At 45.3% G+C, this 26,926-nt stretch overlaps 1 protein-coding gene across 1 annotated transcript in view; it reads right to left on the reverse strand.

Annotated features, from left to right (window-relative positions):
- Positions 1 to 26,926, reverse strand: part of SMAD6 (SMAD family member 6) — a 78,700-nt gene that overhangs the window by 28,735 nt on the left and 23,039 nt on the right. The window contains exon 2 of the mRNA XM_073618293.1: positions 17,596 to 17,652. Coding sequence (XP_073474394.1) covers positions 17,596 to 17,652 — 57 coding nt within the window. The remainder of the gene's footprint in view (positions 1 to 17,595; positions 17,653 to 26,926) is intronic.

Raw genomic sequence — 26,926 nt, forward strand, 5'->3', positions numbered from 1 at the left:
TAACAGAAATTAATAATTAATAAAATAATATACTCTTATAGTGGAATTATGATTACATACGTCAATAATCACTTATGAAACAGTTGACATTGAGTTCAATATTAATGCCGCAAGGCATCAATGTATTCATAAGATAAATCCACTTCGTTTCTCGTTTGGATATTTTGCGTACCAAATTGGACCCCCTCCAATTGGGATGAACTCTGTCGACACCCCACAATTTAAGGCCGGATGGATCCTGGTTATTGTACTTTTTAAAATGCAAAGACACACTATGGTATTTAAAACTATTATTATATTCATAATCTAATTTTATATTATTATTGTTCGAATTGAGTTCAGATAGGAATTCATGAGAATTCCCTACATGAATTCCTATCTGAACTCAATTCTTATAATAATAATAATATAAAATTAGATTATGAATATAATAGAGAACAGATTCTTTACCTTGATGTGAAGGTGTTGATAACGAGGGACTTGCTGTCTACTACAGTATATTTTAAACCTACAGATAGGAACACTTACCTACCTGTCAGCAGTGGTCATCACCCCCCACTGAATAAGAAATATCCCAAAGGGACAGATAAAGTGGGTGAGAAGAAACTGCACTTTGGACACGGATACGAGGACCACTGACACTTTTTATATTTTATATCATGATTTTTGAGTTTATTATTGCTGAGATTTTATTTAGTTAAAGGTTTTGTAGTCAAGTCATTTACTGCATGGTTTTATTTTTTTACATTGTGATTTTTTTAAATAACATTTTGCAAATCTGTGCCCTTATCATGCTATATTTATAGCATTCAATAAGCTGAATACTGGATCGATCTGTGCTGACGACCGATCAGCGTGCATCAGAGTGTCTGCGAGGTTGCGGGTTATCTGCTTGATACGGACATATGTCTGATGCGGGTAGTATGAAGCTCACCAGACCATTTATCTGGTGTATGTAGATAGTAATTAACAGCCGCCTTGTAAGTTTAAGTATAGAAGTGGTATGACGGAAGGGGTTAACAGATCGCAAAGTGGGGAGTCTATATAATGGTAAGTCGTGTAGCCACACCCTCAGATGTCGCAGATGACAAAACACGTCAGGGCGGAGCTATACGACGACCAACAGTGACGTGAACACGCCATTCGGGGGATACCACCAACGTTGGAAAGCCGCGCTGCAGTCAGTAGGAGACACCGCCACGCTCCCCGTTGGCGCTATCGCTTATGTCATATGCCTGTTTGAATTTGCAATCGTGTAAATATATGTCCTATAAAAGGGGGGATTTTAGCTAATAAATCAGTCAGAAAACAGGATTACGCTGTGGAGTTTCCTTTCTCCCCAGGGGTATGAGCTGATTAGTGGGTGACCCCGTCCTCCCGGCTGCAACAGGATCTGTGATTAATTATCCAGAGAGAAGATTGAAACCAAGATCTGCTGTTCTGTGCCTGTCACCCAGCACAGTCCGGTAAGAGTCTGATCTATAGGGGGATTTTTTTACCCCCCAACTCTACACTTGTGGAGGTGATGGGGAAATGGTTATATCTAGGATGTAAATCAAGCACTTTCTTTTTTTGGAATTTACTAAAATTTTAATGTGAAGTGATTACATTGTTGCAGTGATTATTTGGACTTTAACCTTACATGCACCTTTATGATGGCACACCCGTAATAGCGGGAATGTGTTGGTTTATGTAGCGCTGCCTTGATGAATGTTTTTGTCTGTTTTAAAGACTTACTATAGATTTACCTGTAGGGAAAAGTGGTGTATAAGGGTTTCCAACCACTTTAATCACCAATGGAGTTTTTATTTTTTGCTAAACAAAAATCTGAAATAAAAAAACCCCAAAAAATATAGTTTGTTATAAGATTTGGCAAACAGGTCATTTTTTACTTCACTGATGGGCACTGATAGGTGGCACTAATGAGGCTGCACTGCTGGGTGGCACTGATAAGGAAGAAATTATGAGGGTGCACTGATAGGTGGCACTGATGAGGCTGCACTGATGGGCACGGTTTAGGAGGCAATGATGAGGCTGCACTATAAGGTGGCACTAATGAGGCTGCACCGATAGGTGGCACTAATGACTCTGCACTGTTGGGTGGCACTGATGAGGGTGCACTGATAGGTGGCACTGATGAGGCTGCACTGATGGGTGGCACTGATGAGGGTGCACTGATGGGCACGGTTTAGGAGGCAATGATGAGGCTGCACTATAAGGTGGCACTAATGAGGCTGCACCGATAGGTGGCACTAATGACTCTGCACTGATGGGTGGCACTGATGGGCACTGATAGGTGGCAGTGATGAGGCTGCACTGATGGGCACTGATAGGTGGCACTGATGAGGCTGCACTGATCAGGAAGAAATTATGAGGGTGCACTGATAGGTGGCACTAATGAGGCTGCACTGATGGGCACCGATAGGTGGCACTACTGACTCTGCGCTGATGGGTGGCACTAATGAGGCTGCACTGATAGGTGGCACTAATGACTCTGCACTGATGGGTGGCACTGATGACGCTGCACTGATGGGCACGGTTTAGGAGGCAATGATGAGGCTGCACTATAAGGTGGCACTAATGAGGCTGCACTGATAGGTGGCACTAATGACTCTGCACTGATGAGGCTGCACTGATAGGTGGCACTGATGACTCTGCACTGATGGGTGGCACTGATGAGGGTGCACTGATGGGCACGGTTTAGGAGGCAATGATGAGGCTGCACTATAAGGTGGCACTAATGAGGCTGCACCGATAGGTGGCACTAATGACTCTGCACTGATGGGTGGCACTGATGGGCACTGATAGGTGGCAATGATGAGGCTGCACTGATGGGCACTGATCAGGAAGAAATTATGAGGGTGCACTGATAGGTGGCACTAATGAGGCTGCACTGATGGGCACCGATAGGTGGCACTACTGACTCTGCGCTGATGGGTGGCACTAATGAGGCTGCACTGATAGGTGGCACTAATGACTCTACGCTGATGGGTGGCACTGATGAGGCTGCACTATTAGGTGGCACTAATGAGGCTGCACTGATAGGTGGCACTAATGACTCTGCGCTGATGGGTGGCACTAATGAGGCTGCACTGATCAGGAGGCAATGATGAGGCTGATCACAGAGCGCACCGCAGGCGGCGTGAGCACGTCAATGGACGCCCTCCCAGCAATCTCAAGGCCGTGCTGCAGTCGTCTTTTAGCCATAGCGCGGGCATCAAGTGGTTAAATTAAACACCTAAATGTGCCTAGATGCGTTTACAACCGTCAGGGGTTTCTGCCAAACGCTGCTGCCAGGAGGAAAGGCGTTTAGGAGAGCTAAGCGAACGCCCTGCGGGTATGGGGCCTAAACCTCATTCGTCCGATTGTTCGATCCGTCTGGGGGGGTCAGCTTGTAAACTGGACGTCACCGGGGATCTGGTTACATTGTAGCTCTTTGTGTCACCTCCACACACAGCAACAGGACCTGACAGGAAAAGTCTAATGACAGGAGGACAGCTACAGAAACATCAGCGCCGACATTAACCACTTGCAGGTCGGGCTTTTTAAATCAGCAGTTTTTGCTAGAAAATCACTTATAAACCCCAAACATTATTATAATTTCATTTTTATTTTTTAGCAGAGACCCTGGGGAATAAAATGGCGAATAAAATGGCGATCCTTGCAATTTTTTAGGCCACACGGTATTTGCACAGCGATTTTGCAAAAGCTATTTTTTTTGGGGGGGGGGGGGGGGGGAGACACACTTCAATGAATTAAAAAAAATACAAAATAAAACACACACACACAGCCTGAAGGTGGCTCTGTGTCCCGTGATGTATGATAAAGAAATATTTTATTTAGATTATATATTTATCTCTGGTATTGAGGTGGTTAGGGAGGTCCTGGACCTCCGTTAGTCTGCACATGATCATGAAACTCAATGTGTGTGCAAATATGCCACATCTGCATATACATTACCAAAAGTATTGGGACACCTGCCTTTACACGCACATGAACTTTAATGGCATTCCAGTCTTAGTCCGTAGGGTTTAATATTGCGTTGGCTCCGCCCTTTGCAGCTATAACAGCTTCAACTCTTCTGGGAAGGCCGTCCACAAGGTTTAGGAGTGTGTCTATGGGAATGTTTGACCACTCTTCCAGAAGCACAATTGTTAGGTCAGGCACTGATGTTGGATGAGAAGGCCAGGCTCGCAGTCTCTGCTCTAATTCATCCCAAAGGTGTTCTATTGGGTTGAGGTCAGGACTCCGTGCAGACCAGTCAAGTTCCTCCACCCCAAACTCGCTCATCCATGTCTCTATGGACCTTGCTTTGTGCACTGGTCCAAATCATTTGGTGGAGGGGGGGATTATGGTGTGGGGGTTGCTTTTCAGGGGTTGGGCTTGGCCCCTTAGTTCCAGTGAAGGGAACTCTTAAGGCGTCAGCATACCAAGACATTTTGGACAATTTCATGCTTCCAACTTTGTGGGAACAGTTTGGGGACGGCCCCTTCCTGTTCCAACATGACTGCGCACCAGTGCACAAAGCAAGCTCCATAAAGACATGGATGAGCGAGTTTGAGGTGGAGGAACTTGACTGGCCTGCACAGAGTCCTGACCTCAAAATGATAGAACACCTTTGGGATGAATTAGAGCGCAGACTACAAGCCAGGCCTTCTTGTCCAACATCAGTGCCTGGCCTCACAAATGCTCTTCTGGAAGAATGGTCAAACATTCCCATAGATGCACTCCTAAACCTTGTGGACGGCCTTCCCAGAAGAGTTGAAGCTGTTATAGCTGCAAAGGGCGGAGCCAACTCAATATTGAACCCTACGGACTAAGACTGGGATGTCATTAAAGGTCATGTGCGTGTAAAGGCGGGCGTCACAATACTTTTGGTAATATAGTGTACCTTACACCAGTGGTTCTCAACCCTGTCCTCAAGTACCCCCAACAGGCCATGTTTTGGGAATTTCTCTTGGATAAATTAGCTGTCCAAAATACCAAGCCATTGACTCTGATTTAAAGCACCTGTGCAAGATAAAAAGGTAAACCTGAAAACATGGCCTGTTGGGGGTACTCGAGGACAGAATTGAGAACCACTGCTCTAAGCCCCATACACACTATTAGATTTTCTGCAGATTTTTGTCTTCAGATTTACCAAAACCATATAATATGGAGGTCAAACTGTAAGAGTTTCAATTTGTATGCGCTCAGGCCGGTGCCCCTGCACCACATGGTTTTGGTAAATCTGAAGACAAAAATCTGCAGAAAATCTAATAGTGTGTATGGGGGTCTTATGCTGGTCATACGCTATACGAAAAATCGGCCGAAATTCAGGTCATTGAGACAGTTCGTTCGTTTCTCACGCCAGTTAATGGGCACAAAATCGGTTGGGACGTTTTTTTGAGCCGAAAAAAAAAGACAAAAAAAAAAAAAAAAAAACAAAAAAAAAAAAAAACGAAGGACAAGTTTGGAAATTTTCTGCTGAACGAACGATAAATTGAAAGGTTAAAGTGATTGTAAAGGATTTTTTTTTTTTTTTTTTTTTTTTTTTTTTTTTTTTAAATAAAAAACATATTTACCTCCAGCAACCTGTGCAGCTTGTTTTGCACAGAGTGGCCTCGAACCTCGTCCTCTGGGGTCCCTCGGCGGCTCTCGTGGCTCCTCCCCACATTAGATAGCCCCCTAGGAGAAGCGATCTCCCGAGGGGATTACCTTGCGGGCGCGCTCCTGAATGCCGGACTTGGCCCCCCCCCCCCCGCATTGGGTTTGATTGACAGCAGCAGGAGCCAATGACTGCGCTGCTATCAATCTATCCAATCAAGAGCCGGGACCCCGTGGAGATAGGGAGAGAGCGTCCCCGCCGAAGAGATGAAGGGCCTCAGGTAAGTAAAACGGGGGGGGGGGGGGGGGGCGGTCACTGACAGGTGTTTCTTCACCTTCATGTATAGGATGTATTCAGGTGAAAAAACACAAAACCTTTAAACCTTTACAACCCCCTTTAACTACCTCAGTACAGAGCACTTAACCCCCCCCCTTCCTGCCCAGGCCATTTTTCAGCTTCCAGAGCTGTCGCAATTTAAATGACAATTGCTCGGTCATACAACACTGTACCCATGTGACATTTTTATCATTTTATTCACACAAATGGAGCTTTCTTCTGGTGGCATTGAATCACTCCTGGGTATTTATTTTTTCCTAAAAAAAAAAATAAAAAAGACCAAAAATTTTGAAAAAAAAAAAAAAAGTTTTTTCTTAGTTTCGGTCAGTAAATTTTGTAACTAAGTAATTTTTCTCCTTCACTGATAGCCTGCACTGATGAGGTGGCACGAATATGACGCACTTATGGGCACAGATAGAAGGCGGCACCAATAGGTGGCATTGATGGGCAGCAGTGATGGGCATTGATGGGCAGCACTGACTGGCATCACTGATGGCCACTGATTGCTGGCACTTGTAGGCACTGACTGCTGGCACAGATTGGTGACAATTGTGGGCACTGGTTGGCACCGATTGCTGGCACAGATTGATGAGTTGTGGGCACTGGTTGGCACTGATTGCTGGCACAGATTGGTGACAGTTGCGGGCACTGGTTGGCACTGATTGCTGGCACAGATTGATGAGTTGTGGGCACTGGTTGGCACTGATTGCTGGCACAGATTGGTGAAAATTGTGGGCACTGGTTGGCACCGATTGCTGGCAGTGGTGGGCACACATTTTTTGCACTGGTGGCATTTAATCCCTAGATGTCGCTGATCGGCTCTCCTCTCCTCCCACTCGGTCAGTGTGAGGCGAGGAGAGCCGATAACCGGCATCTCCGCGTTTACATGTGACCGGCAGTGATTGGACACAGCCGATCACATGGTTAAAAGAACCGCGGCTCTTTACAGAGATCAGGGGTCGCGCCGTGTCCTAGCAAACACTGGCGCGGCCGCGATCGGCACGCGAGAGCGGTCGTTCTGGAGGGCCATCATGTGACGTCCACCCAGAACGAGAGCCACGCCCTCCCAGCCGTCATTTGACGGCCGGGAAGTAGTTAATATGCGTTTACCGTCCGAACTGTCTGCACTAGGTATAGGTAAAAGCTAACAAAAAATAGATTCATTTATGTCCACTGAACGATTTATCGATCATTACAAGATGGCACCATCATTTGCTCTCACGGCTGAACGTTCCTTTTTCGAAAAATGGGTTTCGGCGGATTTTTCGTATTAGTGTATGGCCGCCATTAGACCTTCAAAGACGGCAGTGACAGTTGAGGTGTAAATCATCCAGATGCAGCTGCTGTTTGGGTATTGTGCCGGCCGCGGTCAGAATACGATGGGCAGCGTGGGGGAGATTCCGCCATCCAGGCCGTTTACAATGGATGGGGAACCAATAGGAATTCTGATGCAGCCGCTGTTTGGGTATTCTGCGGCACAGCCGGGAGATTCGTCCATTCGTACGGTATAACGTTAATGGAATCATTTAATTTTTTTATTTTTCATCCTGCAGGCCGAATGAATAAAATCTATGGCCAGTTTTAGGTCATCGTTGGAAGATCTCAGTTGCTCGAGTCGCGCTCCCTCGCAGGGTCTTCATGCCCTCCTCCAGTTACACCCCTCCCCCCCCCCCCTCCTCCTTTTTGTCTGTAGCATGTAAAATTTCAACTGCCCTGACCACAAAGCAGGCCGGGACACGGCGCTGGAGGGATAAGGTTACACAAAGCCTTTAAATGCTTCATAGTTACCGTACTTAATTACCCACATTAACATTCTTCAAGCTGTTTATTCCTGCAGGTTTCCTTCCTTCCTCCATCTGCTACTGAAGCACAAGAAACTTTGTTTTAACAAGTAACCCGCATTGTTCTCCCTCCATTACCCACACAAAGGACGCTCTTCACCCTCCGCCGCCAGACGAGCGGCACGCCGAGCCGATCAGGAGACGCAAAAGAGCAATGACGGAAATACGAAGAGAATTTATGGCGAAATTCACAAGAAAAAAAACGTTCAATATTTACAAAGTATCAAAATTGTATCTAAACCCGAAAATCCAGAAAAACAAAAAAAAAACAAAAAAAAAAAAAAACTTTTGAGCCCCGTTCACATATCGCGCAATTTCAAAGCTGCGAATGTGCGTGTCGCATAGAGCCCAGTCCGTTTACGTTCCCAACGCGCGACAAAACTTCACACAAATTATTTCTTTCTTTTTTTTTTTTTTTAGAGGTGCGGTTTGCCAGGATTACCGTGTGATCCAGTCGTTTGGGCGATCTCGCCAGAAATCGCTTCACGCATTTTTGACAGCGGTTTCCATAAGATTTGGAATTGTGGGCAGAATCACAAATTCCGACTTGTGAAGTTTAAATGGGGCCCGTTAGGCTTGGGTCGCGCCTGTGCGTTCAGTGCGGCCCCCCTGCATTTGTGCTGGCACAGTAGTCTGTTTACTTGAGTGGGCTGCTGGGGGACCCAGGAAATGCAGGAAAATGGTCCCTGGGCCTTTTTAAAACTCCAACTGAAGGAAAAAAAATTAAAATTAAAAAAAAAAAAAAAAAAAAAAAAAAAAAATCGAATGGCGCTTTTTGCTTCATGCGATTTCCTGCACCCGCAAACGCACTGTTTAGATGGGGGGGTGCCATTAAGGATGAATGACAGCCCTATGCATTTTGGCTGCAGGTGGTTGCGAGTGAGGGAACAGGTGTGACCACAAATGTAAGGAACATTCTTCCCACTGACCACCAATGTAAGGAACATTCTTCCCACTGATCACCAATGTAAGGAACATTCTTCCCACTGATCACCAATGTAAGGAACATTCTTCCCACTGATCACCAATGTAAGGAACATTCTTCCCACTGATCACCAATGTAAGGAACATTCTTCTCACTGATCACCAATGTAAGGAACATTCTTCTCACTGATCACCAATGTAAGGAACATTCTTCTCACTGATCACCAATGTAAGGAACATTCTTCTCACTGATCACCAATGTAAGGAGCATTCTTCTCACTGATCACCAATGTAAGGAACATTCTTCTCACTGACCCCCAATGTAAGGAACATTCCTCCCACTGATCACCAATGTAAGGAACATTCTTCTCACTGACCACCAATGTAAGGAACATTCTTCTCCCTGATCACCAATGTAAGGAACATTCCTCCCACTGATCACCAATGTAAGGAACATTCTTCTCCCTGATCACCAATGTAAGGAACATTCTTCTCACTGATCACCAATGTAAGGAGCATTCTTCCCAATTTTTCTTTATTAAAAGTCTTGCAATCAATAAGCATAAAATCACTATATATAATATACATAAATATATACATATTTACATAAATGAAAATAAATATAGCAAATCTGCTCTCAAACAAAAAATGACTTTACAGCAAAAACAAAACTCATCATGAACATGTCATTATTGGGGATAATCTCACTACAACTCACACCAATACACCAGACATCCAAACTGTGAGGTCAAGAAACAAACCCGCACCCATTATGCATGCAGCCCTTCTTCAAAAAGAAGATACTAACCAACAAAAGCTAAGGGAGTGAAAGAAACAGAAAAAGAAAAGGAGCACCTCACCCAGAGATGGGCAGTTCACCAAAGGCAGGTCTGATATTCCTCCACGCCTTTTTCCAGACCGCCCGAGGCTCCCTGCCCCTCTCAAGACCCCGAATTTTCCCAACCTCACCCAGAATATCGTGCACCACCACCTCAACAGAGAGGACTTTTTTCCGCAGGGTAATCTGGCACCGTGCATTCCATGTGAAGTAACGGACAACTATACTAACTAAAAACAGTGTATCCAAATCAAAATCCCAGCAAGTCGGGAATGCCCCGTACACCCACTCCGCATAACTCATGCGATAGAAAAAGGGGATGCCTAGAGCCCTCCCCACCCTTTTATACACCTCTATGTTAAAGGGACACTGCAGCAAAAAGTGGTCCATAGACTCCACTTTACCAACACACTCCGCTCTAGGACAATCCCGATCATCCACAGGGCGATGCTTCAAGTTCCCTCTGACATAGAGCCTTCCATGGAAAGCGAGCCAGGCTTGATCCCTAAATTTCAAGGGGATTCTTTCTAAATTGATTAAACGCAACCCCTCCCTCATTACAGAGCCTGGGCAATCCCTTAAGGCCAGTGACACACTGAAAGCAGAGCTCAAAATCCTCTTCTCCAGAAGCTTCCTGGGGAGGGACTTGATATCCTCCACTGTCACCTGCCACTGCCGAAATATTTTCAGACACGGGGCAACATAAGCCGGGAGCTTGCCATGTCGGACTCTCAGACTTTTCACTGGCCCGCCATCTTCCCAGCATCGCAGAAAAGGCCTAAAACAAGACTGAAAAATGCCCACCCATCCCGGCGGGTTTTCTGCTAGCATGTTACCAAGATTGTACTTTAAAAAGAGCAGAGAAAAGAAAACTATTGGGTTGACCATTCCTAGGCCACCCTCCCGCCTAGACAGGTAAGTTACATTGCGTTTGATCAGGTTCAGCCTACTTCCCCATAACAGTTGGAAAAAACAGCTGTACACCCTTGCATAGAGAGATGCTGGCAAGATACAGACGAAGCTGACATACAAAAAGATTGGGACCAGGTACGTTTTGATCAAGTCAACCCTCTCTCTCAAGGAAAGCTTCCATTTCTTCCAGCTTGCTACTTTGGCATTGGCACACACCAACCTGCTTTCCCAATTTCGATGACCATAGTCACCAGGACCAAATTTGATACCCAACACTTTAATTTCCTGCTGGGGCTCTGGGAAGGCATCCGGAAGTTCGAAGCTTTCACCCTCCTCACCCATCCAGAAAACTTCACTCTTTTCATGGTTGACTTTAGAACCAGAAGCCTCCGTGTACTGCTCTATCATAGAGACCACCTCCTGCGCCTCCTCTGTCCCAGAGACAATAACAGACACATCATCGGCATAGGCCACGACCTTCAGAGGCGGCACACCAGCAATGCCCAAAGGCACCCCGCACAAAGATCCACTCTCTAGCCTTCTTATGAAGGGGTCGATTGCGAATACATATAACAGGGGGCTCAGAGGACATCCCTGGCGCACACCAGAGCTAACCTCAAAAGGCCGTCCAACCCAACCATTAACCAGTGGGAAGCTCTCAGCCCCTCTATATAATGTCTTCAGCCAATCTATAAACCTCCCCTGCAGGCCGTATCTACCAAGTAGCAAATACAGGTACTCGTGATTGACTCTATCAAAAGCCTTCGCCTGATCCAATGCCAGCAAGTACTTTCTCCATCCAGCAGCCCTGCATCGTTCCAAAGCCTCCCGGACAGCTAAAACCGCTGAAAAGGTACTTCTACCTTGGACCGAGCAGTGCTGATGACTGGACAACAAATCGCCTGCTACTGACGACAAGCGCCAAAAAAGAATCTTCGCCAGGATCTTTCTATCAACATTAAGAAGACTGATGGGGCGCCAGTTCTCAATCATTGAGGGGTCTTTACCTTTTGACAGAAGAATCACAGCGGATTGACTCATGGAGGGAGGGAGCGAACCCTCTTCTAGACAGCTGTTATAAACCTCTGCTAAAAAGGGAGCCAGAATGGACTTAAAACACTTGTAGAATTCAGCTGTCAACCCATCTGGCCCAGGCGATTTTTTGGTAGCCAGCTTCTCTATAGCATGAACTACCTCATCCACTGAAATTGGTTCTGTCAAATCCATCAAAGGCAATGTACCATTTCCCAATCCTGGAGTAGAATCCAGAAAGCTTTCCATCCTGTCCCGACAAAGGTCCTTTCTTCCCAGAAGGTCTGCATAATATGACCTGAAGATCTCCAGGATCCCTGATCTGGACTTCAGGGAACCCGTACTATCCCTCAGGCCTATGACCGTCTTAACTGCTATGCCTTGCTTACAGTTCTGGTAAGGATCAGGCGAGTGATATTTTCCATAATCCCTCTCCAGAACCAAGGAGGCATGCCGGTCGTATTGACACTTCCTAAGAAGAAACTTCACCTCAGAGATCTCCCCTGGATCTCCTCTATACGAGACAAGACGATCAAGCTTCCTCCGCAAATGCTGGTAGGCAATGTACATACCAAGCTGCTTCTTCTTACTTATGGCCTTGAAAAGTCCAATTGTCCTTTGTTTCACAAGCTCCCACCACTCTGACTTACTGCTGCAAAAGTCCAGAATAGAAACCTGTGCCTGAAAAAAATCCTCAAAGGATTGTCTTACCTCTACATCTTCCAGGAGAGCCGAATTCAGTTTCCAGGTACCCCTTCCCCTGGGTGGAGTGTCTGAGGCATTCAGAGTCACAGACAGCATACAGTGGTCAGAGAACTCCACCGCCCTCAACTCAGGAGCCGAGAAAGCAGAGTTCTCCTTTAAAAAAAACCTATCTATCCTACTCTGACTATTCCCTCTCTGAAATGTGAATCCCGTGCTGCCAGGGCAGTGCTTAATATGCACATCTACCAGGCCTGCTTGTCTTACCATATCTCTAAGAAAAACGCTATCGTAACCCAGCCTGTCTATGGAGCCTCTCCTGTCTTCAGGCCTAATTATGGTGTTAAAATCACCTCCAAAGACAACCTGCTGGGACGTAAAAAGGAAGGGCTTGATCTCTGTGAGGAGGCATTTCCTGCCCCATTTTGACTGCGGTCCATAGATATTGATCAGGCGCAGGTCCTGCCCCCTAACAGAGACGTCCAAGACCATGCATCTCCCCATTTCTACCTCAATTACCCGCCGGCATGTTACCATATCGGTTTTAAAAAGGACCGCAACTCCGCTGCAGGGCTCAGCCGCAAGAGACCAAAAGGAGGGACCGCATCTCCACTCCCTTTTTGCTAGATGGACATCGGCCAAAGTATTGAGCCAGGTCTCTTGCAAAAATAAAATCTCGGCATCAAACTCGCTGAGCAAAAATAAGGCAATATCACGAGCTCTTGCAGATTTAATGCTGGCGACATTAATGGTCGCCACCTTTATCGGAGTGGGAACTGCCATCAGGATGATTGGGGTAGTCGTTTCTTAACCTTTGCCACACTCTCATCACCAGAAACAGCTCTCTTCAGACTACGTGACTCCCCCTCATCCATGGATGATAAAGAGAAAGATATATCAGACATATCATCACCTGACAAAACTGAAAAGGTATTACCAAGAGAAACCCCTCCTGGGTCCGACCCTGAGGAAGAAATGACCACTTTACTTGTCTTCCTCTTCTTCTTCTTTTTCTTCCTCCTAAACTTCTCCCACCCCTCATCATCCGAATCCCCCTCAACAGAGGGTGAGACATAGGATATGGACACCCTTCTATCAGCCCCACCCCCATCCTGCACCCCCACATTCCCCTGACCACGTTTGTGCCGCTGAGGGACAGGGACTGGAGGCCGAGTGGGAAGATCCGCCAAACCTGCCCCCCCAGCAGCTTCTGCCAGTCTGGAGGATCTACGTACAGTAGGATTAGGGACCACCACATGGGGGACAGACTCAGGGACCACATTACTAGGTGAAACAGAATCCGAAACAACAGATGTAACAGACACAGGAGGGACAGACTCAGGGACCACATTACTAGGGGAAACAGAATCCGAAACAACAGATGTAACAGAAACAGGAGGGACAGACTCAGGGACCACATTACTAGGGGAAACAGAATCTGGAACAGATATAACAGAAACAGGAGGGGCAATAACAGTTTTAGCGGCCTCATCCTCCTTATCAAGTCTCTGCAACTCAGCCTCCAATCCTGGCAAGTTATGTAATGCCTCCGGGCACTGGCTATAAGGATGACCGAGCTTTTGGCACAAATTGCACCGAATTTCAGTACAATCCTTAGCCAAATGGTCCAGATCCTGGCACAGTGAGCATTTCTTACGGGTACAGGTAGATGCAAAATGGCCTTTGTCACCACATTTATTACAGACCTTAGGCTGACCCTGGTAAAAAATAGTCAGCCTATCCCTCCCCAGAAAAGCTGAACAGGGAAGGTGTTGAACTACATTTCCAAGCACCCCCAATTTTAGTGAGACTGTCCAGGCCCCTGTCCATATCCCATGCTCATCAAGGACCTTCCGCAGTGGAGCGAGGACCTCACCATATCGGCGTAGCCATACTATCAAATCAGCCTCTGGTATGGATTCGTTATGCACCAGGATCGTCACCGACTTTATCAGAGGCTGCCTGGAAATCACCTTTGGCACCAAACCACTCCACTGCGGAAGGCCCTTGCACCTCCTATATCGCTCCCAAAATAAATCCAAACCCTCAGGTTTTACAAAGGACAAATCAAATTCATAACTCCCCACTGGGCAAATCAAAGCAAAGATATCTGATGCTTTAAACCCCATTTCCAGAACCAACTCAGCCACCCTCCCCCTTACTGGTGGGGTCCCCTCCCCCTCCCACTTCAATTGAACCACATTCCTCCTCCTGTACCCACCAACCATCCCACCACCAAGCCCCCCCAAATTGTGACCACTAAAATTCCCTCCACCCTCTTTGGTGCGACTCCCCAGAACAGACGCATAACTGCCCACATTTCTCCCAGCAGAAGAAGCATTTGTGTGCTTTGAACCGTCTGTCACATTTCTGGCAGATATCGATTGTACAGATTTGGTCTGCACAATCGCTGAGTCTTTCCTCTGCTGAGCAGGGAGAGCAATGTCATTTTTATTTTTCCCAGCAGTATTAACCCCTTCACCACCACCCACCACATTCATAGTTTTATCATTACTGTCATTCTTAATACTTGCTGGTATATTCACAGTTCCTGCAGTCTTCCCAACAGTGTCAGTTCCCACTGCTGTGCTGGTGGAATCTTCAGCTGGCCTGTTCTCCTCCATCAGGACAGGACTTTCAGCAGGCTGGTCTGACACCTCCATGGCTTCCACTGCACATGGTGCAATGTGCTGATCCCCTCCCCCATCACCATCAATCAGCTCTGCTGGAACACAGAGAGGCTCAGGTGAGGCAATCTCTTTGCTGGTGTCAGCCATACTGTGTGCAACACATGGAGAAAACTTGATAGAGGAACTACTGGTCTCAGCAAATGCAGGAGTAGAAACATCCATGTTCAGGGTGTTTGGTGCAGGTCCATCTTCATTCCCTGGTTTATCTTTCCTCTCATCCTCAGGGATTTCTGATGGATCACCAGAAATGGCAAACTTGTCTGCTCTCAGGGGTGACTCCATCCGCCGGATGAAGGTCAGGGTGCCATGCTCACTCTCAACCCCCTGGCTGGTTGCCGCTGGCGATTCCAAGGCCTTACATGGGGGGAGAGGTGCAGAGGCAGATGGACCCGGGTCATCCATAACCTGAGGCTGCTGATCCATGCGACTTACTGACGACTGGCTGGCAAATCTCTTCTCATTCTCAAATTTTTCTTTAAAAGCTCCACTTCTGGCTTTTAATTTTTCCAACAATAAAGTTTGCTGCTTTACCTTTTCCTCCAATTCCTGTAACTCAGGCTTCATGGCTGTGCGATTTCTACTCCAGGCCTGGAAGTATTTGGCTTTGAAGTTCTTATGGTTAGTTTTCAAAACTTGAAGTTTCTCTTCAGCCCTTCCAATTTCCCTAAAGCGATCAACAATCTTCTGTCTGAAGATACTCGCATCCATACCAGGGCCTGGACCCACAGTCAGATCCTCCACCTCCTCCTCACTAGGCCCCATGTCATCAGGGGGATCCCTCCCTGGGCCTCCCCCAGGATCAGGCATTGTTCCTGGGCCAAGCTAACAGGCAAGGCCCAGGCTTGAAAAAAAGGCTGGTTCTCAGAGAGCTCCTTGGGTGTGTCCTCCTCCTCCTTCCCACTGACCACCAATGTAAGGAACATTCTTCCCACTGACCACCAATGTAAGGAACATTCTTCTCACTGATCACCAATGTAAGGAACATTCTTCTCACTGATCACCAATGTAAGGAACATTCTTCTCACTGATCACCAATGTAAGGAACATTCTTCTCACTGATCACCAATGTAAGGAACATTCTTCTCACTGATCACCAATGTAAGGAACATTCTTCTCACTGATCACCAATGTAAGGAACATTCTTCTCACTGATCACCAATGTATGAAGCATTCTTCTCACTGATCACCAATGTAAGGAACATTCTTCTCACTGATCACCAATGTAAGGAACATTCTTCTCACTGACCACCAATGTAAGGAACATTCTTCCCCCTGATCACCAATCTAAGGAACATTCTTCTCACTGATCACCAATGTAAGGGTCATTCTTCCCACTGATCACCAATGTAAGGAACATTCTTCTCACTGATCACCAATGTAAGGAACATTCTTCTCACTGATCACCAATGTAAGGAACATTCTTCTCACTGATCACCAATGTAAGGAACATTCTTCTCACTGATCACCAATGTAAGGAACATTCTTCTCACTGACCACCAATGTAAGGAACATTCTTCCCCCTGATCACCAATGTAAGGGGCATTCCTCCCACTGATCACCAATGTAAGGAACATTCTTCTCACTGATCACCAATGTAAGGGTCATTCTTCCCACTGATCACCAATGTAAGGAACATTCTTCTCACTGATCACCAATGTAAGGAACATTCTTCTCACTGATCACCAATGTAAGGAGCATTCTTCTCACTGATCACCAATGTAAGGAGCATTCTTCTCACTGATCACCAATGTAAGGAGCATTCTTCTCACTGATCACCAATGTAAGGAACATTCTTCTCACTGATCACCAATGTAAGGAACATTCTTCTCACTGATCACCAATGTAAGAGACATTCTTCCCACTGATCACCAATGTAAGGAACATTCTTCTCACTGATCACCAATGTAAGGGACATTCTTCCCACTGATCACCAATGTAAGGGACATTCTTCCCACTGATCACCAATGTAAGGAACATTCTTCCCACTGATCACCAATGTAAGGAACATTCTTCCCACTGATCACCAATGTAAGGAACATTCTTCCCACTGATCACCAATGTAAGGAACATTCTTCTCACTGATCACCAATGTAAGGAACATTCTTCTCACTGATCACCAATGTAAGGAACATTCTTCTCACTGATCACCAATGTAAGGAACATTCTTCTCACTGATCACCAATGTAAGGGACATTCTTCTCACTGATCACCAATGTAAGGAACATTCTTCTCCCTGATCACCAATGTAAGGGACATTCTTCTCACTGATCACCAATGTAAGGAACATTCTTCTCACTGATCACCAATGTAAGGAACATTCTTCTCACTGATCACCAATGTAAGGAACATTCTTCTCACTGATCACCAATGTAAGGAACATTCTTCTCACTGATCACCAATGTAAGGAACATTCTTCTCACTGATCACCAATGTAAGGAACATTCTTCCCACTGATCACCAATGTAAGGGACATTCTTCTCACTGATCACCAATGTAAGAAAGATCAGTTCTGTGAACTCTATATTAAAGAACAACATTTACAAGCTTTAAAATAAAGCCGTCATATCTATATATCTGTATTAGACTCTTCAATAAAACCATATTGAAATGTTAAGAACATCCCTTCATTAGTTTACACAAACAGGCCGCACAGCGCCATTAGTCGCTAGAACAAGGGCTGGGAGAAAACTCTCTCTGTAGATAATTACAAGTTTATTAATCATGGGGACTCACCCAGAGGTTTTTGCTCAAACTGTGGAGAAAGACGAGTATATGGAGGAGGGGGAGATTCTGTAAAAGAGAAAAGATCGAAATGTCAATTTCTGCTCATTAAAGACAGAGCCATACCACAATAATAATTCTACAGGACATGAGATCGTTTTATCTACACAATTTAAAAGTACAAATATATAAAAAAAAAAAAAAAAATAATAAAATATATATATTTTATATTTACAGTGCCTTGAAAAAGTATTCATACCCCTTGAAATTTTCCCCATTTTGTCATGTTACACCTAAAAACGTAAATGTATTTTATTGGGATTTTATGTGACCAATACAAAGTGGCTCATAATTGTGAAGTGGAAGGAAAATGATAAATGGTTTTCAATTTTTTTTTTTTTTACAAATAAATATGTGAAAAGAGTGGGGGGGGGCATTTGTATTCAGCCACCTTTACTCCGATACCCCTAACTAAAATCTAGTGGAACCAATTGCCTTCAGAAGTCTCCTAATTAGTAAATAGAGTCCACCTGTGTGTAATTTAATCTCAGTATAAATACAGCTGTTCTGTGAAGCCCTCAGAGGTTTGTTAGAGAACCTTAGTGAACAAACAGCATCATGAAGGCCAAGGAACACACCAGACAGGTCAGGAATAAAGTTGTGGAGAAGTTTAAAGCAGGGTTAGGTTATAAAAAATATCCCAAGCTTTGATCATCTCACGGAGCTCTGTTCAATCCATCATCTGAAAATGGAAAGAGTATGGCACAACTGCAAACCTACCAAGACATGGCCGTCCACCTAAACTGACCGGCCGGGCAAGGAGAGCATTCATCAGAGAAGAGCCAAGAGGTCCATGGTAACTCTGGAGGAGCTGCAGAGATCCACAGCTCAGGTGGGAGAATCTGTCCACAGGACAACTATTAGTCGTGTTCTCCACAAATCTGCCCTTTATGGAAGAGTGACAAGAAGAAAGACATTGTTAAAAAGAAGCCATAAGAAGTCCTGTTTGCAGTTTGCGAGAAGCCATGTGGAAGACACAGCAAACATGTGGAAGAAGGTGATCTGGTCAGAGGAGACCAAAATTCAACTCTTTGGCCTAAAAGCAAAACACTATGTGCGGGGGAAAACTAACACTGCACATCACCCTGAACACACCATCCCCACCGTGAAACATGGTGGTGGCAGCATGTTGTGGGGATGCTTTTCTTCAGCAGGGACAGGGAAGCTGGTCAGAGTTGATGGGAAGATGGATGGAGCCAAATACAGGGCAATCTTAGAAGAAAACCTGTTATTCCGCGTACACATGAGCGGACTTTACGGCAGACTAGGTCTGGTGGACTTTACCAATGAACGGACTTGTCTACACACGATCAACCAAAGTCCGACGAATTTGTACGCGATGACGACTAAAACAAGGAAGTTCATAGCCAGTAGCCAATAGCTGTCCTAGCGTCGGTTTTTGTCCATCGGACTAACATACAGACGAGCGGACTTTTCAACCGGACTCGAGTCTGTCGGAAAGATTTGAAACATGTTTCATTTCTAGGTCCGTCAAACTTTTGGGGGAAAAAAAAGTCAGCTGGAGCCCACACACGATCGAATTGTCCGACAGCCATAAAGTCAGCTCATGTGTATGCGCCATTAGAGTCTACAAAAGACTTGAGACTGGGGCGGAGGTTCACCTTTCAGCAGGACAACGACCCGAAACATACAGCCAGAGCTACAATGGAATGGTTTAGATCAAAGTATATTCATGTGTTAGAATGTCCCAGTCACAGTCCAGACCTAAATCACATTGAGAATCTGTGACAAGACTTGAAAATTGCTGTTCACAGACGCTCTCCATCCAATCTGACGGAGCTTGAGATATTTTGCAAAGAAGAATGGGCAAAAATGTCCTCTCTAGATGTGAAAAGCTGGTAGAGACATCCCCAAAAAGACTTGCAGTTGTAATTGCAGAGAAAGGAGGTTCTACAAAGTATTGACTCCGGGGGGCGCCATACAAATGTACCCCCCACACTTTTCACATATTCCTAAAAAATGTTGAAAATCATTTATCATTTTCCTTCCACTTCACAATTTGTGTTGGTCTATCACATAAAATACGTTTACGTCTTTGGTTGTAACATGACAAAATGTGGAAAATTTCAAGGGGTGTGAATACTTTTTCAAACACACTGTAGCGAAAAAAAAAAAACAAAACGCAGAGATGATCAAATACCACCAAAAGAAAGTTGTATTTGTGGGGAAAAAAAAAAAATCACAAACCTTATATATTTAGGTACCGCGTTGCATGACCGCGCAAGTAATGCAGTACCGTATTGCAAAAAATGGCCTGGTCACCAAAATGTGTGTGTGTGTGTGTGTGTGTGTGGGGGGGGGATCTTTCGGACATTTTTCCATTGACCACCAATGAAATAAGTTTAAGTTTTCAAAGGTTCCTCTGTAGCAAAAGGCTTCATGTACACGGGACGTTTTAAAACCTCCCGATCGATTTAACTTTTAACTCGTTAACATCAGTTTGGCCAGGTTTACATGCCGCGTTTAGCCGCGTTTGCATTTAGGGGCATTTTGAAAAAAAAAGTATCTCCATTAAAAACACCTGTAAACGAAACCGGGCTAACCACGAGTTACCACGTTTACAAGCTGTTACAGGCATTTGGCGTTTCAAATGCTTCTGAACATCCGACCTGAACGCTTTTTTTTGCGTTCCAAAAAAAAGCTTCTAAACTCAACTGCCTAGAAACGACTATAAACGACCCTGTGTACATGTACTGATAAGATAACGGAGGAGAGTTCAGGGGGCAGCTGAAAAACAAAAAAAAAAAAAAACGCCCAATTGATCCTAAACGTCCGTTTACCAGCAGCAGTGTACATGAGGCCTAAAGGTTGAGAAAGGCTGCTATGGGCAGTAGTAACACTTATGACCACTAGATGGAGCAGAGGAGCACAGAAAATACATTTTTGTAATAAAAGAGATATAATGTAACAATTCTAGAAAAGGTTAAAATGTAAACATTGGTTACATTTGTTTGCCAATTCCCTCTAGCATTCTCTAGAACTGTTGCATTGTATCTCTTGTTACAAAATACATATGCATTTCCTGTGCTCCTTAGCGCCATCTCTTGGCCATAATGCAGTATTTTACCACTGGCCATAAATCAAAGAATATTTGTTAAGAAGTAAAAAACTAGTAAAGCACATTTATTTTAGCCCATTTTTTACAGATTCAATGTACAGGCAGGTTCACTAGAGCAAATAGCTATGCAATATTATATATATATATATATATATATATATATATATATATATATATATATATATATATATATATATATATATATATATATATATATATATATATATATATATATATATATATATATATATATATATATATATATACATACACACACACACACACACACACACACACACATATACACACACACACACATACATACATACATACATAAAATTTTATTATATATCCCCTCAAGTGTTATAAATAAAAAAAGGAGCCTTAAGCTGTAGGGCTTTTTACAAGTCCCCACACAAGGCTGACACATTAAAATCAGAGCAGGTACAACATTTACGGCTCTTCATCATATTAAAAACATTGGCTCCATGGGCCAACTATCATGGCACTATGACATCACAAGACTCCAGGCATTCATTGGTTTTATCCACTCCTCAGCCCTAGTCACTAGTTATCTGCTCAGCACATCCTGCAGACTGCGGCCCTCCTGTGGTCTAGCACTGGTCCCCTTGCAGGGTAATAAGCCCATAGCATTATGGACCCACCCAATAGGGCTATGACATCATGGCACCCTACACAGACAACGATCGGTGACATTATTTCAGAACTGCTGTCTGCATCATTGAGCCCCCACTCCGATCACTGGACAAGAAGCCAGAAGAAAGACCACCAAGTTGGTCTCGGTCCAGATGAAAGGTTGGATTCTGATCATGCGACCACTGTGACAATGGTAACACGACCGCTGGTCCTTCCCGCCTCTCAGGCGTTCAGAACTGAGAAAACCACTTGAACCTCCAGGCCTTTTCTTGCACTTTTTGTTCACATGTAACAATATTTTTTGGCTAGAAAATTACTTAGAACCCCCAAAACATTATATATTTATTTAAAAGCAGAGGGCCTAGAGAATAAATTAGTGGGTTTTGCAATTAGTTTACATCACGTGGTATTTGCACAGCGATTTTTAAAATGCATTTTTTTTTTCTAAAAAGACACTTTTTAATTTTAATGCAAAAAATAAAAAACAACAACAATGCATCACCCAATTTATTGGTAAAATATAAAAGATGATGTTACTCTGAGTAAATAGATACCAAACATGTCACGCTTTAAAACTGCGCACGCTCGTGCAATGGCGACAAACGACGTACATTTTACTATCCTTAGGCTATGCTTTAAAAGCCTTTACAGGTTACCACTTTAGATGTACAGGGGAGGCCTGGTGCTAGAATTACTGTCCATGATCGGACGTTTGCAGTGATACATCACATGTGGGACGAGCGTTGTTTGCGTGTGAGCACTGTTGCTTGAAGAAAAAGGTAATCCTAGCAGCTTAGACTCCAACCCACCCCTCGACACGCCACAATCCCTCCACACACTTTAACGGGCATCTCTGTCGGATCACTGATGGATCTTTCGTCCTTCTCTTAACCAAGAATCCTACCACTCGTCTTATAGTCCCCAGAGGACTCAGGATCAGGACCACTGAGACTTGAAGAGCACCTGAGCTTATCCTGCGTGAGGACAGGGGTCATCTCCTCCTGCAATCATGGTGGGTCGCGTGCTTACCCCACGAGGTGACCACAACCTCACCAGGTGGAAGTTATTTTGTTTTTCCTTTTCTACCCAACATCTATTATTTTTAGTTTTGATTCAACGGCAATACCAACTACAACCAGGGTTACTCAACCAGGTTCTATGGAAGTCTAGGGTTACTCCAGAGGTTGCTAGGCATTCCTTAAACAATGAGCAAAGTCTGCCTCTCAGATGATAAGTTCCCACAGACCACCAACGTAAGAGGAATTCTTTCCACTGACCACCAATGTAAGGAGAATTCTTCCCACTGATCACCAATGTAAGGAACATTCTTCCCACTGATCACCAATGTAAGGAGCATTCTTCTCACTGATCACCAATGTAAGGAACATTCTTCTCACTGATCACCAATGTAAGGAACATTCTTCTCACTGATCACCAATGTAAGGAACATTCTTCTCACTGATCACCAATGAAAGGAACATTCTTCCCACTGATCCCCAATGTAAGGAACATTCTTCTCACTGATCACCAATGTAAGGAACATTCTTCTCACTGATCACCAATGTAAGGAACATTCTTCTCACTGATCACCAATGTAAGGAACATTCTTCTCACTGATCACCAATGTAAGGAGCATTCTTCCCACTGATCACCAATGTAAGGAGCATTCTTCCCACTGATCACCAATGTAAGGAACATTCTTCTCACTGATCACCAATGTAAGGAACATTCTTCTCACTGATCACCAATGTAAGGAACATTCTTCTCACTGATCACCAATGTAAGGAACATTCTTCTCACTGACCACCAATGTAAGGAACATTCTTCTCACTGACCACCAATGTAAGGAGCATTCTTCTCACTGATCACCAATGTAAGGAACATTCTTCTCACTGATCACCAATGTAAGGAACATTCTTCCCACTGATCACCAATGTAAGGAACATTCTTCTCACTGATCACCAATGTAAGGAACATTCTTCCCACTGATCACCAATGTAAGGAACATTCTTCTCACTGATCACCAATGTAAGGAGCATTCTTCTCACTGATCACCAATGTAAGGGACATTCTTCCCACTGATCACCAATGTAAGGAACGTTTTACCTGCTGACCATCACACTAATGTATGGTGAGCTGCAGAGAGTAATTATCAGGGGTTCCCTGAAGCAAACAAATCATTTCAAGGATCCCCCCCATGTTAAAAAGTTTGAGAAGGGCTGCACTACACTATAAGGGGTTTCCTGCCTCCCCAATCCATCCGATGGGTCTCTAAATTGCTTAATTTGGCTTGACCTGTCAGACCTCTGAAGACCACCCCTCACCCTAACACAAATGTCTGCTCATTGGAATTGCTTTCCCCTTTAAATAAAAATGCAATGCTATGCTGGGCTACAAGAAGAGTGAAGTAATGAGGAACAACCCAGAAAAAAAAAAAAAAAAAAAAGGAAATGGAGAGAAAGGAAAACAAAAAAAACTGAGATATTCTAGGGAGGTAGGGGGAGGGGTGGCCGGCTCCCTTTCAGCTCTTTATAGAGGGGGAGTTTTCTTTCTAGGAGGAGAATAGATGGCATTTCTGAGGACAGAATGGGAGCAGGAGGAGAGAACAGGGGTCGTGGTGACTGCAGCTTTAAGAAAGCGCCTGTAATTGGCGAGATCTCCAGATAAACAGTCGTTCTGGCGCCAGCAAAAAAGCAAACTCTGTATTATCACCACTCCTACTCCTCGACGGCGCAGGGACCTCCTCAGGAAAGCAGAACCGACACTGATCTGATTTCAAAGAGAGAGAGCGCCTGCCAGACAAAATAACTCCAACCTCCCCGAGTCCTGTGCGCCTCCATTAGAGGCCGAAAACCATTACCGGGAAGAACGGACGCACGCAGCCCCCCCGCCCCGCTCCCTCCAACGCCAATGGAACGTCTCCAGGACTGGTGGACGTTTTTTTGGCCGGAGGACGGTTACCCACTAAACACCTTCATGGTTTAGGGTGGAGCTGAGATTTCACTCCTATAGTGAACAAGTTCAAATTTAAAATCAGACCTCCAGGTATGATGTGTATTAAATAGTTATATTGGTCCAGCTTGGCACGACGTAAGGATGGATATCTCACACCTGAGGGGCCACTGAGGGGAAGCCGAGAGTCGGTGCTACTACAGCGATGGCCACGATCTTCCAGCATAGCGGGCCTACATAAACAACAGGATGAAATCACGGCCTGACCATCCACCATTCATCACTGACCAACCGCCGCCCGTCACTGACCAACCGCCGCCCGTCACTGACCAACCGCCGCCCGTCACTGACCAACCGCCGCCCGTCACTGACCAACCGCCGCCCGTCACTGACCATCCACCATTCCTCACTGACCATCCACCATTCCTCACTGACCATCCACCGCCCATCACTGACCATCCACCGCCCGTCACAGACCATCCACCACGCCCGTCACAGACCATCCACCGCCCGTCACGGACCATCCACCGCCCGTCACGGACCATCCACCGCCCGTCACGGACCATCCACCGCCCGTCACGGACCATCCACCGCCCGTCACGGACCATCCACCGCCCGTCACGGACCATCCACCGCCCGTCACGGACCATCCACCGCCCATCACAGACCACCCTGACCGCCCGTCACAGACCACCCTGACCGCCCGTCACAGACCACCCTGACCGCCCGTCACAGACCACCCTGACCGCCCGTCACAGACCACCCTGACCGCCCGTCACAGACCATCCACCGCCCGTCACAGACCATCCACCGCCCATCACAGACCACCCTGACCGCCCATCACAGACCACCCTGACCGCCCATCACAGACCACCCTGACCGCCCATCACAGACCACCCTGACCGCCCATCACAGACCACCCTGACCGCCCATCACAGACCACCCTGACCGCCCATCACAGACCACCCTGACCGCCCATCACAGACCACCCTGACCGCCCATCACAGACCACCCTGACCGCACATTGACCACTCCTAACCATCGACTGATCATTCAAGGTCCTGTGCTGAGCGGCTTCCCTTCTACACACTGACCACAGTGGGGACGCTCACTAGGCACTTCCGCCATTCACAGTATGCCTTGTATTTTTTCAATGAACACAAGGAGTTCTGTGATTGGAGGAGGTGGGGATCACAACATCATCACCTCTCCTCTGCTCTCTGCTCAATCAAAGAATTCATTGCAGCCCACCATTAGATGCCCCGCAATATCAGTACATAACAGTTAACACCCAAGTTCTTATGTTTTCCTGCATCATTGGGTTGATCATCCTTGTGTCCATGTCCTACGTATGAAAACATAGGAACTAGGGTGCAGAAAAATGCCAGCAGGTGCTCTGGACCGACGAGTCAAATTGTGAAATGTTTGGCTGTAGCAGGAGGCAGTTGGTTAGCAAAGGGCTGGAAAACGGTACAATAATGAGTGTCTGCAGCCAAACTGTGAAGCATGGTGGAGGTTCCTTGCAAGCTTGGGGCTGCATTTCCGCAAATGGAGTTGAAGATTCGGTCAGGATCAATGGATTAAATTATTATTATTCTGGAAAGATCACATGACAAAATAGTATAGTGCAACGTTTCGGAGCCACGCCGGACCCTTTGGTGTTGCCTGACAAAGGGGTCCTGCGTAGCTCCAAAAACGTTGCACTATACTATTTTGTCATGTGATCTTTCTTCCTTGGTGTGCTGGCGAATATCTGCTTGAGGCCTAAAGGCGTCCCACATCATAACAATTTGAATTTGTAGCAAGTGTCAGAAATAGCAAGAGAACATTCACGCAAGTAAACGATCGCGCAGCTATAATGAACGTGACCTCGAAATTTTCATGCTGACCAGAATGCCAAAAAAAGTTTGGAAATGCCTTATTGAATCGTCCCCAATGTGTGTAAATAAACTAAAGCCTTTGCTTAAAAAAAAGGTAAGGAACAGCTTGTAAGCGATATTAAACCCAAAAATTATATATATTGCAGCTTATCAATCATTAGATGTGGCGGCTGCATTCGTTTTTTTTGCTTTTTCCGCTCTGCTTTCACCTGGTGATCTGACCAGTAACAAGCCTCCTGTATTAGACATAACTCTGGAGGAATGAGAACAGGAGGCACAGCAGGCAACAAAATGGTCAGTCTGGAAGGGGGGGGTGGAGGGGAGTGTTAAATGTATTAACAGATTTAAATACACTAACGAATTTAAGCCAAACTCCAGCTCACACTTTATAAAAATCGGTTACAAAATGATTGAATCTGCAAACAAATCGAATACCCGTAACTAACCTTTCCTATCAATTTAATTTGGATTCAACTAAACTGGAGTCGGTCAGACAGGGTGGAAAATTATCAATCGTCACTGAGCTGCTACAGTCTTGAATCCGACTGCATTCTGACCGATCAGATGATGGGATTGCATGGTGGACAACAGAGACAGATCAATAACTTACAATATGATCCTCCAACTAGCCATCAAGAAGACACTTCCCTGTGTGTGGCATATCAATTGGGTTGTTGGCTATAGATCGAATATTCCTATTGTGAGAGATCAAATC

This window comes from Aquarana catesbeiana, linkage group LG03 (genome assembly GCF_042186555.1).
Source record: "Aquarana catesbeiana isolate 2022-GZ linkage group LG03, ASM4218655v1, whole genome shotgun sequence".
Classification (NCBI taxonomy): domain Eukaryota; kingdom Metazoa; phylum Chordata; class Amphibia; order Anura; family Ranidae; genus Aquarana; species Aquarana catesbeiana.